Raw genomic sequence first — 12820 nt, forward strand, 5'->3', positions numbered from 1 at the left:
TCCTAATAGTACATTCAACTAAGAACTCATCAATGACTCTTGTGATCCAGTCAGCTCTCAAGGGCACTACCAACTGTGGATGAAGCCTTCAACATGCAGCCTTTGGGAAGATTTTATATCCAGACGATAATAGGATCACGGAGCTATTTGTTTCAGGTTGTGAAGGAATTCTAAGCATGGCTGAATAAGTACAGAGTAGAGCTGACAGTAACGATACACATTCTCACAGTCCATCTCCACTTCTTTCACAAATTGCCTTAGGGTGGCTAATCTGTGAACAGTAGAAATTAGGTTTTTACTCAGAAATCAATGAATTCCAAAGTGATATCGCCATTAGAATTGGTGTTTGAAGAAGTTGTCTTCTCTCTGCCCTCACATGGCAGAAAGACAAAAGAGCCTGGCTCCTTCTGCTGAATCCATGAGGGTTGGGACAGCGTGGCCTATCACACCATACCCTTAATCTCTTTTTGGGTTTTGTTTTGCCTTTTTTTCTTTTTCTTTTTTAAAGATTCATTTTTATTTATGTGAGGATACTGTAGCTATTTCCAGACAAACCAGAAGACAGCATCAGATCCCTTTACAGATGGTTGTGAGCCACCATGTGGTTGCTGGGAATTGAACTCAGGACCTTTGGAAGAGGAGTCAGTGTTCTTAGCAACTGAGCTGTCTCTCGAGCCCAGCCCAACATTGTTTTGTTTTGACCTAGAGCTAAGAACCGAACCCAGGGCCTTGTGTTCACTAGACAAGCGCTCTACCACTAAGCTAAATCACCAACCCCTTTTCTTTTCTATTTTTTTCTTTTCCTCTCTCACTCTTCTTACTTTCCTCCTTCCTCTCCTCCGTCGTTCCCTCCCTCCCTCCCTTCTTTCAGCCTGCCTGCCTGCCTGCCTGCCTTCCTTCCTTCCTTCCTTCCTTCCTTTCATGGAGCGAAGTCTCTCTCTATATATATATCCCTGCCTCTGCTGCGTAGACCAGGCTTCCCTAGAACTCAGAGATCCTCCTTTCTCTTCCAGTGGATTGCTAGGACAGTGCCACCACTGAGCCATACCCCTACCTCTTAATAATTTTGGAGATCAAATCTCAACATGAATTTTGAAGAAGATAGAAACATTTAAGCCAAAGTAGCATTTGTCTAACATTTAATTTTCGTTTCTGTATAGCAGCTCGTATAATTCCTACCACAACCCAACAAAGTAGATAGATTTGCCTCATTTTACAGAGGAAGCTATCCATGCGTCTATGACATTGACAGAAGCAGGATTGGCACTGTAGGCCTGCATGACACCATAGCCCCCAGACTTAAGCAGTATACCATAAAGCCTTTGCACTGTAAATGTAACAGTGGAATAACTCGGATACTTTGGAGAGCCTTCCAAGATTTTGACCGTGTTTGAATTAATTAAAAATGCTGAGCTCGGAGTGCTGAGGTGGAGAGATTACCATGAGTGGGGAGCAGCCTGGGCTGCAGAGCAAGGCTTTGTTTCAAAAGAAAAGTAGATAATAAAGTAGAAAAGTAGTCTACCTTTTTAATGCAACAAGAAGTATGATATCCCACTATGATTCGAAAAGAATAGGATTTGGGTAAAATTCTCAAGTGGAATCTCATGCCTACCACTTAATATATGTATGTAGGCAAGCCACCCAACCCCTGTGCTACTTTCCTTACCTGGAAAGAGAGAGAGAGAGGTGGTGGTGGTGGTGGTGGTGAAATAATGATAATAAGATTACTAGAATAGTTATATACCTGTTTTCATAGTGCTAGTTTAAGGACTGTACTAATGGACACAAAAGTTAATAACTGTATATGATGTTTGCCATGGTGATTGTTATCTGTGTTTGCTTTGTTTCTATGAGAAAGAATAAGTGCAATGGACTCATTGTCCAAACCCAACATTTGGACCTTTGCCCCTTGAACTTTACTTAAGTACCACTCTCAGCAAAAGGAATAGAATTAAATCCTTGATAGAAATATTGATGGCAATATTTCTATGAAGTCTTTGCTTTTCTATCTCAGAAAAAAATGTAGATATTTGTTAGATGTTTTCCAAAACAGTTTTTGAATTTTGTTTCCTGCTATTAGGTATTAATATTAATCGAGGCCTTCTGTGCTTGGGGAATGTAATCAGTGCTCTTGGAGATGATAAAAAGGGTAACTTTGTGCCCTACAGAGATTCCAAGCTGACTCGACTGCTTCAAGGTAAGCCTAACGTGCCTCTAAAGTGAGAGAGAGAGTAGCTTGGAATGATGGTGTTGAGAAAGCAAAGGTGAAACAGGCACCAAGCTATTGGGTTGTTACATTCACTGGGAATTGATAAGCAGGTGAAATAGCTATTGGCCATCCAGTCTCAGATAGTGGGGGTCAAGAAATTTGTACTTAAGACTTTGCACCTGAAAGTGAACTTGGTTACTGTTTGTTTAGTTGACAATATGCTAAGTAGATTTCTTTGGAGAGTTAAAAATTGACATAGAGGGGACATCCTAGGACTATTTAATCCCAATAGGGGTGCATAACTTACCTGGGCCAGGCCTGGTTGTTTTAAACCTGATTAACTTATGAACTCATAGTTTCTCTTGAGTATAGTGATATTTAAAATAGGATTCTAAAAACTATATCATTTCACACATCTGAAATTTCTCTATATTTCTATTGATGACTCCACACTCACGAGTATATGTGCAGCACAAATTGCCATCAGTGGGCTATACAAAGAAAAACAGATGAAATTAGGAAAGGTAGGAGAGGTAGATGGTGGTTCTGGGAGGAGTGGGTGAATAGAATCAAAATATATTGTATGTCTATATGAAATTCTCAAACAATAATTAGAATTGTTTCAAAAGTTAAAACCTAATAGTCCTGAAAAATAAAATCAAGGCCCAATCAAGAGCATCACTACATTTTTCCCTTCATCTTTGGATTGAATCTGCACAAATAGCTGCCTTTGCTTGTATCCCACGTGTTTAATTTGATTTGCTTTCATTATCCCTTCTTTTTCAGATTCTCTAGGAGGCAATAGCCACACTCTTATGATTGCCTGTGTGAGTCCTGCTGATTCCAATCTAGAAGAAACATTAAATACCCTTCGTTATGCTGACAGAGCAAGAAAAATCAAGAACAAGCCTATTATTAATATTGATCCCCAGGCAGCTGAGCTAAATCATCTTAAACAACAGGTATAAGATTTTATAGGCAAGGTACAAATATGTGAATGGAATGATAGAACGTCTATTTCTTTGTTCTATTTATACTTTTAAAATAAATCCTAATACTGTGTTTGCTATCCATTTAAAAGATTGGGGATGCCATTGGGGATTTTACTGATAAAAGAATAAAGTGTAGAAGATGAAGCAAGCAACCTTTACAGGAGCCAAATCCTGGCGTTTCTTAATATGTTCTGTTAAAGATCTTGGAACTGGAAAGTACTGAGAACTACAGATTTGAAGAGTGATGAAGTGTGGTTGAGGGAAATCTGTTTTCTGTGCACTTGTATAGAAAACACATGAAAAGTGACCATGACTAAAAAGAAGCAAATAAGCCAGGCTTTGCATTAACCTGGGTGAGAACTGGCCTGAATTAAAAACAGTAGCAATAAAGATGAAGGAAAGATAACACAGAAGACAAGGAACAAGAGCAAAATAGAGTTTATGGGGTTTGCTTAGTTGCAGAGTTAATGTAGGAGAAGAAAGTCTGGTAGGGGGAGCCAAGTTTGATCTTCAAGTTTCATACTTGGATTACTGAATAAGTGTCATATTGACCAAGGAATGCAGATGGAAACCCAGAGTCGCACATGAGAACAGAAATGGTATATTTAGTTTGTGGATTTGAAAGACATGTGGGAAATGTAAGTAGAAAGAACGCAATTCCTGGTGGCTGCATGGGTTGGATGTAGAGGGTCTCAGGAATGATAAGGAGGCAGCTGCAAGAGCAGTAGCAGTTAGATGGTATCTGAACATAGTGAGCAGATGTGTACAGTAAGAGGACTCACAATGTCTGCTAAAGGACCAAAGAGGTCCAGACTCACAACTTGAAAACACCAGGAAAGGAGAGGCAGATAAGAATAGACAGGAAAAGAAACTAATAACGTCACCAAAGCCAAGGAAAGAGCATTTCAAGGACTGTTGGCATAAGTATAAATTTACAAAGAAGTATTAAGTTGGAAAGTATCTGTTGGTTTTTTTTTTTAAATCTACAGGGAAGCTGTTGGCAATGACTGTGAGGTCAGGGAAGTGCTAAGAGCCAGTCATGGGATGATAAATAGATTAGTAAATAAGTGAATGGCTTTTTGTCCAAGGAGGCAAAATGAGAAAAGGCAATGGTCCAGGTAATCAAGGACAAAGAAATATAAGTTTGTATTTTAAATATGGGAGAGCCTTGAATAACTGAAAGAACTAATCAGATGAGACTGAAACAGAACTGGGGCTAAGGGCAGTTTATCTTCTAATTGCAAGCAGATGGGTAATAGGGTAGAGAGAGGGCTTAAAGAGACCACACATGGCTTAAAATCACTCACTAGAAATGGAAAGGTAGCTAACTCCATGTAAATGTATGGCCATGTAAAGATGACTGCAGAGCAGCTCAGTCTTGGGGTAGGGATTGTATTGATGTGGGAAGTTTGAGGGTTTCTGTTTGCTTGGTTTGGTTTGGATTTTTTCAGGCAGAGACTCTTGTAGCACAGGCTGCCCTTGAACTATTTTTGTCGTTGAAGAGCCTCTTGTTTCTGTCTCCTTATTGCTGGGACTAAAGGTGAACACCACCATATTCAGGTGTTGATCTAGGGTTTTTGCTTCTTTGTTTTTGTGTTTGTTTCCCTTTGTTTTGAGACAGGGTCTTACTATGTAGCCCTGACTGGCATGGACTCTCTATGTAGACTAAGCTAGCTTCAGATTCACACACATCAGCCTGCCTCTGCCTCTGCCTCAGCCTCTGCCTCTCTGCCTCTCTGCCCCTCTGCCCCTCTGCCCCTCTGCCCCTCTGCCCCTCTGCCTCTCTGCCTCTCTGCCTCTCTGCCTCTCAGGGTTAAGATTAAAGGTGCACATCTCCATCCACGGCCTTATTAATGCAGGTTTAAAAGCATCAAGTTTTCCTGCATGCTAAAGAATAGAGGACTTAATTTCCACTTGGAACTGTATTTCCCAACCATCTAGTACTCACTCCTCCATCCTTCCTCCACAGTGATGATAACTGTATAGTTATTCTCTTTTCCCTTTTTCTCCTTCAGGATCTCTGTAGAGAGTAATAGTAAATATCTGCCTGTTGGGTCTTCTGGTCACTTTCTATTCACTTCTTTATTCATTCCAACAGTAAATATTTATCTAATGATTATGTGACAAAAAAAATACTAAGATAGATATCTTGTTAAGCGAAATAACAGTTTCTGCCTTCATGGAGTTTATTGTCTGGCATGAGAGATAATATTTAAGCGATCCGATAATGAGCTATCATAAACTGGGATAGTTTGGTATTGTATACTATGAGAGTATATAGTAGGATCCTCTGTTATACAACTAGCCTGAAAGCAGTGTTTGAACTGAGATGTGAGGGCTTTATGTAGGAATAAACTACAGGAAATAAGGAAGAGTCCTAGGGAGAAGAGTAACCTATCAGGAGCATTGACACTGCAGTCAGGTTACCCAGGTTCAAGGCCAAGCTCTCTATCCTACTGTGAGCTTTGTAAAAGGTCTTTGTGCCTCCATTTCCCTGTCTACATTATGGAAATGATAGCAGCTGCTTCCTAGTGTATTGTGGAAATTAAATAAGTTGTTACATTTGAAGAGCTGAAAAGGATGCCAGTGCAGCTACTGTGCAGAAATCAAGGAAAGAGTATTACTGTGTGGGGCTAAAGGAAAGCTGAGATCTGATCAAGGATTTGTAAATCATAGAAAACTATTTTAAGGTAGGTGGTCACACTGATGGTTGACATTGCTAAAAGATTGCTATAAGATAATCCAATTTATGAAGTGGATTAAAATGGTGCAAGAGTGTGTGGATCCCATTTAAGAAGGCACCATAGTCCAAGTGAGACTTGGTATTGGGGACGTGAACTTAGGATGATGGAAGTAGTGATAAGGAAATGTACTCAGCAGATAAGGGAATGAGGGTGTGGCCCCCAGGTTTGACACATAGAACTAGATATTCACTGATGTGCAATCACTGGCAGAGAACCCAACCTGAGGATAGTAGGCAATGAAATAGAAAATCAAGTCAATTATAAAGTTTAAAATTAAGAAAGATAAGAGTTAAGATAAACTTAGAAGGCACAAATTTCTTTGTGATAATTGAAAGAGTAAATGAAAATTAAGAATATAAGGAAATAATATACATGATAATGATCTTCAGGAGACTTGGCCATTTATGAGATAAGTGAAACAAAGATGAACCAAGAGACAGCAATCAGAAACATTGAAGGAAAATTAGAAAGTATAGTATCTGGTAAGCCAGATGCTACCAGTCAATAAAGTACAATGAATACTGGAAAATACCTATATTATAAAAATCTGGGCAAGCATCATATTGAAATAGGTTAATGAGAAATGAGTAAAAAGAAATAAAGACTACTGGTGTGAACATTTTCCTTGAGCTTTAGAAAAGAGCAATGGGGCAAAAGTGAATGTATTTTAATAGGAAGGAGAAGATAGAAGGAGAAGTGGAAAGTGTAGCAGAGAAGAGAGGCAGTAACGAGTGAGGCTCCAAAGCATTAACGCAGAGACCAGCTTGAGGGTCTGGAAGAGGATGTTTCCACATAAGCGCTAAGGCACTTAACTGTACCTGACGACTCCGTGTTGTCGGTCTTAATTATTTCCTTCTCTTTCTCAATTTAGGTTATTCTTCAACTACATGCAAACTTAAGAGTAGAGACCATCTTATTGACAGTATCTTTAGCCTTACAGAACATTGGCAATTTTATGAGGTCCCATTTGTCCATTCTCGATCTTATAGCACAAGCCATTGGTATTCTGTTCAGGAATTTTTTCCCTGTGCCCATATCTTTGAGGCTTTCCCCCACTTTCTCCTCTATAAATTTCAGTGTCTCTGGTTTTATGCGGAGGTCTTTGATCCACTTAGACTTGAGCTTTGTACATTGGGAAAGGATTTTTACTAATCCTAGATCTGATAGGGAACTAATATCCAATATATACAAAGAGCTCAAGAAGCTAGACTCCAGAAATTCAAATAACCCCATTAAAAAATGGGTTACAAGCCAGGCATGGTGGCACACACCTTTAATCCCAGCACTTGGGAGGCAGAGGCAGGCGGACTTCTGAGTTCGAGGCCAACCTGGTCTACAAAGTGAGTTCCAGGACAGCCAGGGCTATACAGAGAAACCCTGTCTCGAAAAACAAACAAACAAACAAAAAATGGGTTACAGAGCTAAACAAAGAATTCTCAACTGAGGAATACTGAAGGGCTGAGAAGCACTTGAAAAAATGTTCAACATCCTTAATCATCAGGGAAATGCAAATCAAAACAACCCAGAGATTCCACCTCACACCAGTCTGAATGGCTAAGATCAAAAATTCAGGTGACAGCAGATGCTGGCGAGGATGTGGAGAAAGAGGAACACTACTCCATTGCTGGTGGGATTGCAAGCTTGTACAACCACTCTGGAAATCAGTCTGACAGTTCCTCAGAAAATTGGACATAGTACTACCGGAAGATCCAGCAATACTTCTCCTGGGCATATACCCAGAAGATGTTCCAACTGGTAATAAGGACACATGCTCCACTATGTTCATAGCAGCCTTATTTGTAATAGCCAGAAGCTGGAAAGAACCCAGATGTCCCTCAACAGAGGAATGGATACAGAAAATGTGGTATATTTACACAATGAAGTACTACTCACCTATTATAAACAACTAATTCATGAAATTCTTGGGCAAATTCTGGAGAATATCATCCTGAGTGAGGTAACCCAATCACAAAAGAAGTCACTTGATATGTACTCACTGATAAGTGGATATTAGACCAGAAACTTAGAATACCCAAGATACAATTTGCAAAACACAAGAAAGTCAAGAAGGAAGACCAACGTGTGGATACTTCATTCCTCCTTAGAATAGGGAACAAAATACCCATGTAAGGAGTTACAGAGACAAAGTTTGGAGCTAAGATGAAAGGATGGACCATCCAGAGACTACCCCACCCGGGGATCCATTCCATCATCAGCCACCAAACCCAGACACTATTGCACATGCCAGCAAGATTTTGCTGAAGGGACCCTGATATAGCTGACTTGTGTGAGGTTATGCCAGTGCCTGGCAAATACAGAAGTGGATGCTCACAGTCAGCTATTGGATGGAACACAGGGCCCCCAATGGAGGAGTGAGAGAAAATACCCAAGGAGCTGAAGGGGTCTGCAACCCTATAGGTGGAACAACAATATGAACTAACCAGTACTCCCAGAGCTCATGTCTCTAGCTGCATATGTAGCAGAAGATGGCCTAGTCAGCCATCATTGGGAAGAAAGGGCTTGCAAACTTTATATGCCCCAGTTCAGGGGAATGCCAGGGCCAAGAAGTGGTAATGGGTGGGTAGGGGAGCAGGGCAGGGGAAGGGTATAGGGGACTTTCGGGATAGCATTCGAAATGTAAATGAAGAAAATACCTAATAAAAAATTGAAAAAAAAAAGAGTAGAGGCCTTATTATATTTCTGTTACATTGCATATCCCAGTGCTTTGATTTTTAAAAGCGGATACTTAATGAAACCCATGATACTTAGATAAATCAAAGACACAGCTCATCATCTTCTACATAGCAATTCATGGAATGCTAATCTTTTTTTTTTTTTTTTTTTTGGTTTTTCGAGACAGGGTTTCTCTGTGTAGTCCCACCTGTCCTGGAACTCACTTTGTAGACCAGTCTGGCCTCGAACTCAGAAATCCGCCTGCCTCTGCCTCCCGAGTGCTGGGATTAAAGGCGTGCGCCACCACGCCCGGCTAATGCTTATCTTTTCATCATTGATTCATTAACCCTGATGTATTCTGTAGTGTTTGAGATGTACTTAAGGTTTCAGAGGCAGTGAAATTGCTAATTGTAGTGACTTCATTACTAAGAGATAAGTAGCATTTTGCCAGTTGAAGTTGACAGTCTTGTCTGTGTATTCTGGTCTGGCTTAGAGCTCAGGAACTCACTGTGTAGTTACGTCTGGCCTCAAATGTTTAATCCTTCTTAGATGTATATACCATGCCTGGTGCTAAGTTGCTTTTGGTTGGTAAATAGCTGATTATTCTCATTGCTTCTCTCAGGTCCAACAGCTGCAGGTCTTGTTGCTCCAAGCCCATGGAGGAACCTTGCCTGGAAATATAAAGTAAGTCCTAGGTTAATTTGAAATGGGTATTCTTTTAGAGGCTGTTTTGCCTGGTGGCTGTTTTCCTCTGAGAGTCTATAGTTTCTCAAGCCATTTGATGTCCAGGAAGTGATCTTGCTGACCTTGCTGATTACTTAGGACTTAGCTACTTAGCCTTTAAGTAACACAGTGTAATGGAAAGAGTGTGGATTCTAGACTGAGAAATGTATTAATTAGAATATTCCTGTGAAGAACTGTCTCTGCCATCTATTTATTTATTTGACTACTTAGTTATATGCATAGATGCATGAATATCTATTTTATTCTTGGGTTAACATCCAACATTATCATGTGGTTTATTTCGTTGTCTTTTGAGAGCTCCTTCAGGTTGACTCTTACTTTCTTTAACAAGTCCTCAAGAGTGGGAGAATTTTCACGAGATGTTACAAATGATTCTCCTTGCCTCCAGGCTGAAATTAACCATTTCTCCAAGGAGCTTTGGTTTCTTGCATTGGAAAGTAGTGTTTAGAAACCAAGATCTGTGTGGTTTCTCTAACTCTGCTCACTGTTGCTGAGATGTCAGTGCCACCGGGCCATGTTGGTGGGTAGAATAATGTCTAATAATGTTTAATATGTGTAATAACCTACACATTCACTCAGGTACATTTTTATATCTATCTGTATTATATGTATATTAAAAACACAGTTTCCTTCTGATAATTCTTGATTTTATTCCAATACTATGGGATGTACTGTATCTTTTACATCTTAAATTTAATTGTGCCCTAAATTTGCCTAAGTGTTTTTTAAGTCCAGAAAAGCTAATAAATATGTGACTAAATTGACTTTTCCTTTCAATTCACCCATTTCTTCCAACTCCATCAAGCTAAGGATATTCCTAGTAAGATTTATAGTACATCTTGAGCCCAGCAGGGGCTTCACTGGGATCAATATCTCTCCTAGCCACATTCTTGGGAGCAGTTATCTGGACTCCTCCCCTTCCCTCATCAGTGAAATGGCATAGGCCTCTGAACTTAACTATTGAGTTCACCAAGAGAGCCCAAGTGCTGGATTCTGAATCCACTGTCCAAACTAGGCTGGCTGTCCCAATTCCCACCCACACCTCATGCACCCGTGTGTTACACACATAGAGCTCAGGCCATAAGGAAGGAAGAAGGGAGCTTAGGTAGCATGCCACAGAAAAGAAGACATTTATCATTTCTTCCCCCAACAGTAAGAAACCCCAACTCACTTTATTTGCAATCTACGTATCTATGTATTCCATTTTGATATACACATAGAGCAGTGTCAGAAACTATCTTAGTTAAGGTTACTAAGTAAAACTTAACACTATAATGAAAGCAATTTAGAAAGGAGTTTATTTGCTTTATAATTGTACACTGTAGTCCATCATTGAAGGAAGTCAGGATATGAACTCTATAGGGCAGGAACCTGGAGACAGGAGCTGATGCAGAGGTCATGGAGGGGTGTTGCTAACTGGCTTTCTCGACATGGCTTTCTTGCCTGCTTTCTCATAGAACTCAGGACCACCCACCCAGGTGCAGCACCTATACTAGGCTGGGCCCTTCCATATTGATCATTAGGGAAAATATCCTACAGGCTTGCTTACAGCCCAATCTTATGAAGGCATTTTTCCAACTGAGGTTCCCTCCTCTCAGATGACTCTAGCTTGTGTCAAGTTGACATGAAACTAGCCAGCACAGAAACACCACCCCATATGCCAGTGAGAAATATTTTCATTAGCTAGATCTCAACGTTTATGTGGCATTTTTCATCCTTTTGGTTTAAGGTAACCTTTCTTTGAATTTCACTTGGAGTTTCCCTAAATCTTGATTGTAATTGCTTTTTTATTTAGGTATGTAAAATACTTTAATGGCTCTAAGAGTCAGATTTTTATGCAAAAGCAGAATGGAGAAATGCAAATGAAAATCCTAATGCAATATTATTTCATACATTTTAGGATGACACTTGTTAATACACACACACACACACACACACACACACACAACACACAGTGTGTGAGAAGGATGTGAGGAATGTAATGAAGCCCTTGTCATACTATTGGTGTATTGTAAAATAGTGTTGCCACTATGGAAAAATGTGGAGATTTCAAAAAATAAAAATAAAAATGGCCTATTTCCGATCCAGCATTTTCACTTCTGGGAATATATCCATAGGAATTGAAAGCAGGGTCTCAGCACTGTGCTCACAGTGATACTATTCAAAATAGCTAAAAAGTAGAACCAACCCAAATGTCCATTAACTAATGAACTGACAAAATGTGCTTAGTGATGTCAGCAATATTGCACATCAGAAGTATCAACTAACAACTATCCACACACAAAAGCATGTCAGTAAAACCTCCATAAAGTATAAGCCTGAGTTTCCTGACATATTCTATGAAACTGAAAATGAGAATCTCCATGAAGCCCAGCCACAGCAGGGCACTTGGAAGATATAAGCAGGTGGAGCTCTGTGAGTTCCAGGCCAGCCAGGAACTACATAGTGAAGGCCTATGTCCAAAAGAAATCTGCATGGGTATGAGAATAAGGGAAACAGTCCCATTCTGACCATGTTACTTCCTTTCCCAGGTATGCACACAGTAACAGAAAATTCCCAGGACCAATGGTTTCTAAGAAAGGAAAAAGAAATTGGGAGGTAGAAATCCAGCTTTTCTAGCAGTTCAAGATGTTTCTGAGGAAGGCTGCTCTGTTATGATCTCACAGGGAACAGGGAATATAGGGAATACTGCACAGCTCAGGGACATGGCATTGGATAGAAAATCGGGGAGACATAAATTACACATTTTTGTGCCTACCCCAGTAGTGCCACAACAGAGGTATAAGTTGACAGCATGGTTCACCTGCAAAGAATACCTTACTTCTCCCAGGAGTAGAAAGTGCTAAAACAAAAAAAAAGAAAGAAAGAAAGAAAGAAAGAAAGAAAGAAAGAAAGAAAGAAAGAAAGAAAGAAAGAAAGAAAGAAAGAAAGGGAAAGAGGGAAAGAGGGAAAGAGGGAAAGAGGGAAAGAGGGAAAGAGGGAAAGAGGGAAAGGGAAAGGGAAAGGGAAAAAGGAAAGGAAGTGCTAAACCTCTAACTGGCTAGCCTCCAGGCCTCCCCTCAGACCCTGTGCTAAAGCCTGTCCCAGATAATAAGAAGACCCCCAACAACAAATTGTCACAAGAAATACACATAGAACTCCATGTTCCCACTAGACTCAAAGTCCACTCTCAGATCCTACCCAGGATAGAAAATTTTAGACAAGAACCAGATGGCAGCTTACTAGTGGGAGTAGTTTACTAGCATTCTTCCCCATCACCAAGCCTTGATCCAGCCTAGGGAGGGAGGGACGTCTCAACTCTATTTGTCCTTGCTGTAGCACTTGGCTCATCCATTTCTAATCCACTTAACCCTGGTTCCTTTCCTGTACTTCTGACAACTGATAAGCTCAAATAGCAGTGTCTCCTGGCCAGACAGTACTTGTCACCCGGCCAGATCAGGGACAACAGTTTAAGACTG

General features: G+C 40.2%; 1 protein-coding gene across 1 annotated transcript in view; it reads left to right on the forward strand.

Annotated features, from left to right (window-relative positions):
- The window catches only part of Kif4a (kinesin family member 4A), a 101857-nt gene that overhangs the window by 38535 nt on the left and 50502 nt on the right, over nucleotides 1-12820 (forward strand). The window contains exons 7-9 of the mRNA XM_021188789.2: nucleotides 2081-2197; nucleotides 2996-3171; nucleotides 9241-9302. Of these exons, the coding sequence (XP_021044448.1) occupies nucleotides 2081-2197; nucleotides 2996-3171; nucleotides 9241-9302 (355 nt within the window). The remainder of the gene's footprint in view (nucleotides 1-2080; nucleotides 2198-2995; nucleotides 3172-9240; nucleotides 9303-12820) is intronic.

Source organism: Mus pahari, chromosome X (genome assembly GCF_900095145.1).
Source record: "Mus pahari chromosome X, PAHARI_EIJ_v1.1, whole genome shotgun sequence".
Lineage (NCBI taxonomy): Eukaryota > Metazoa > Chordata > Mammalia > Rodentia > Muridae > Mus > Mus pahari.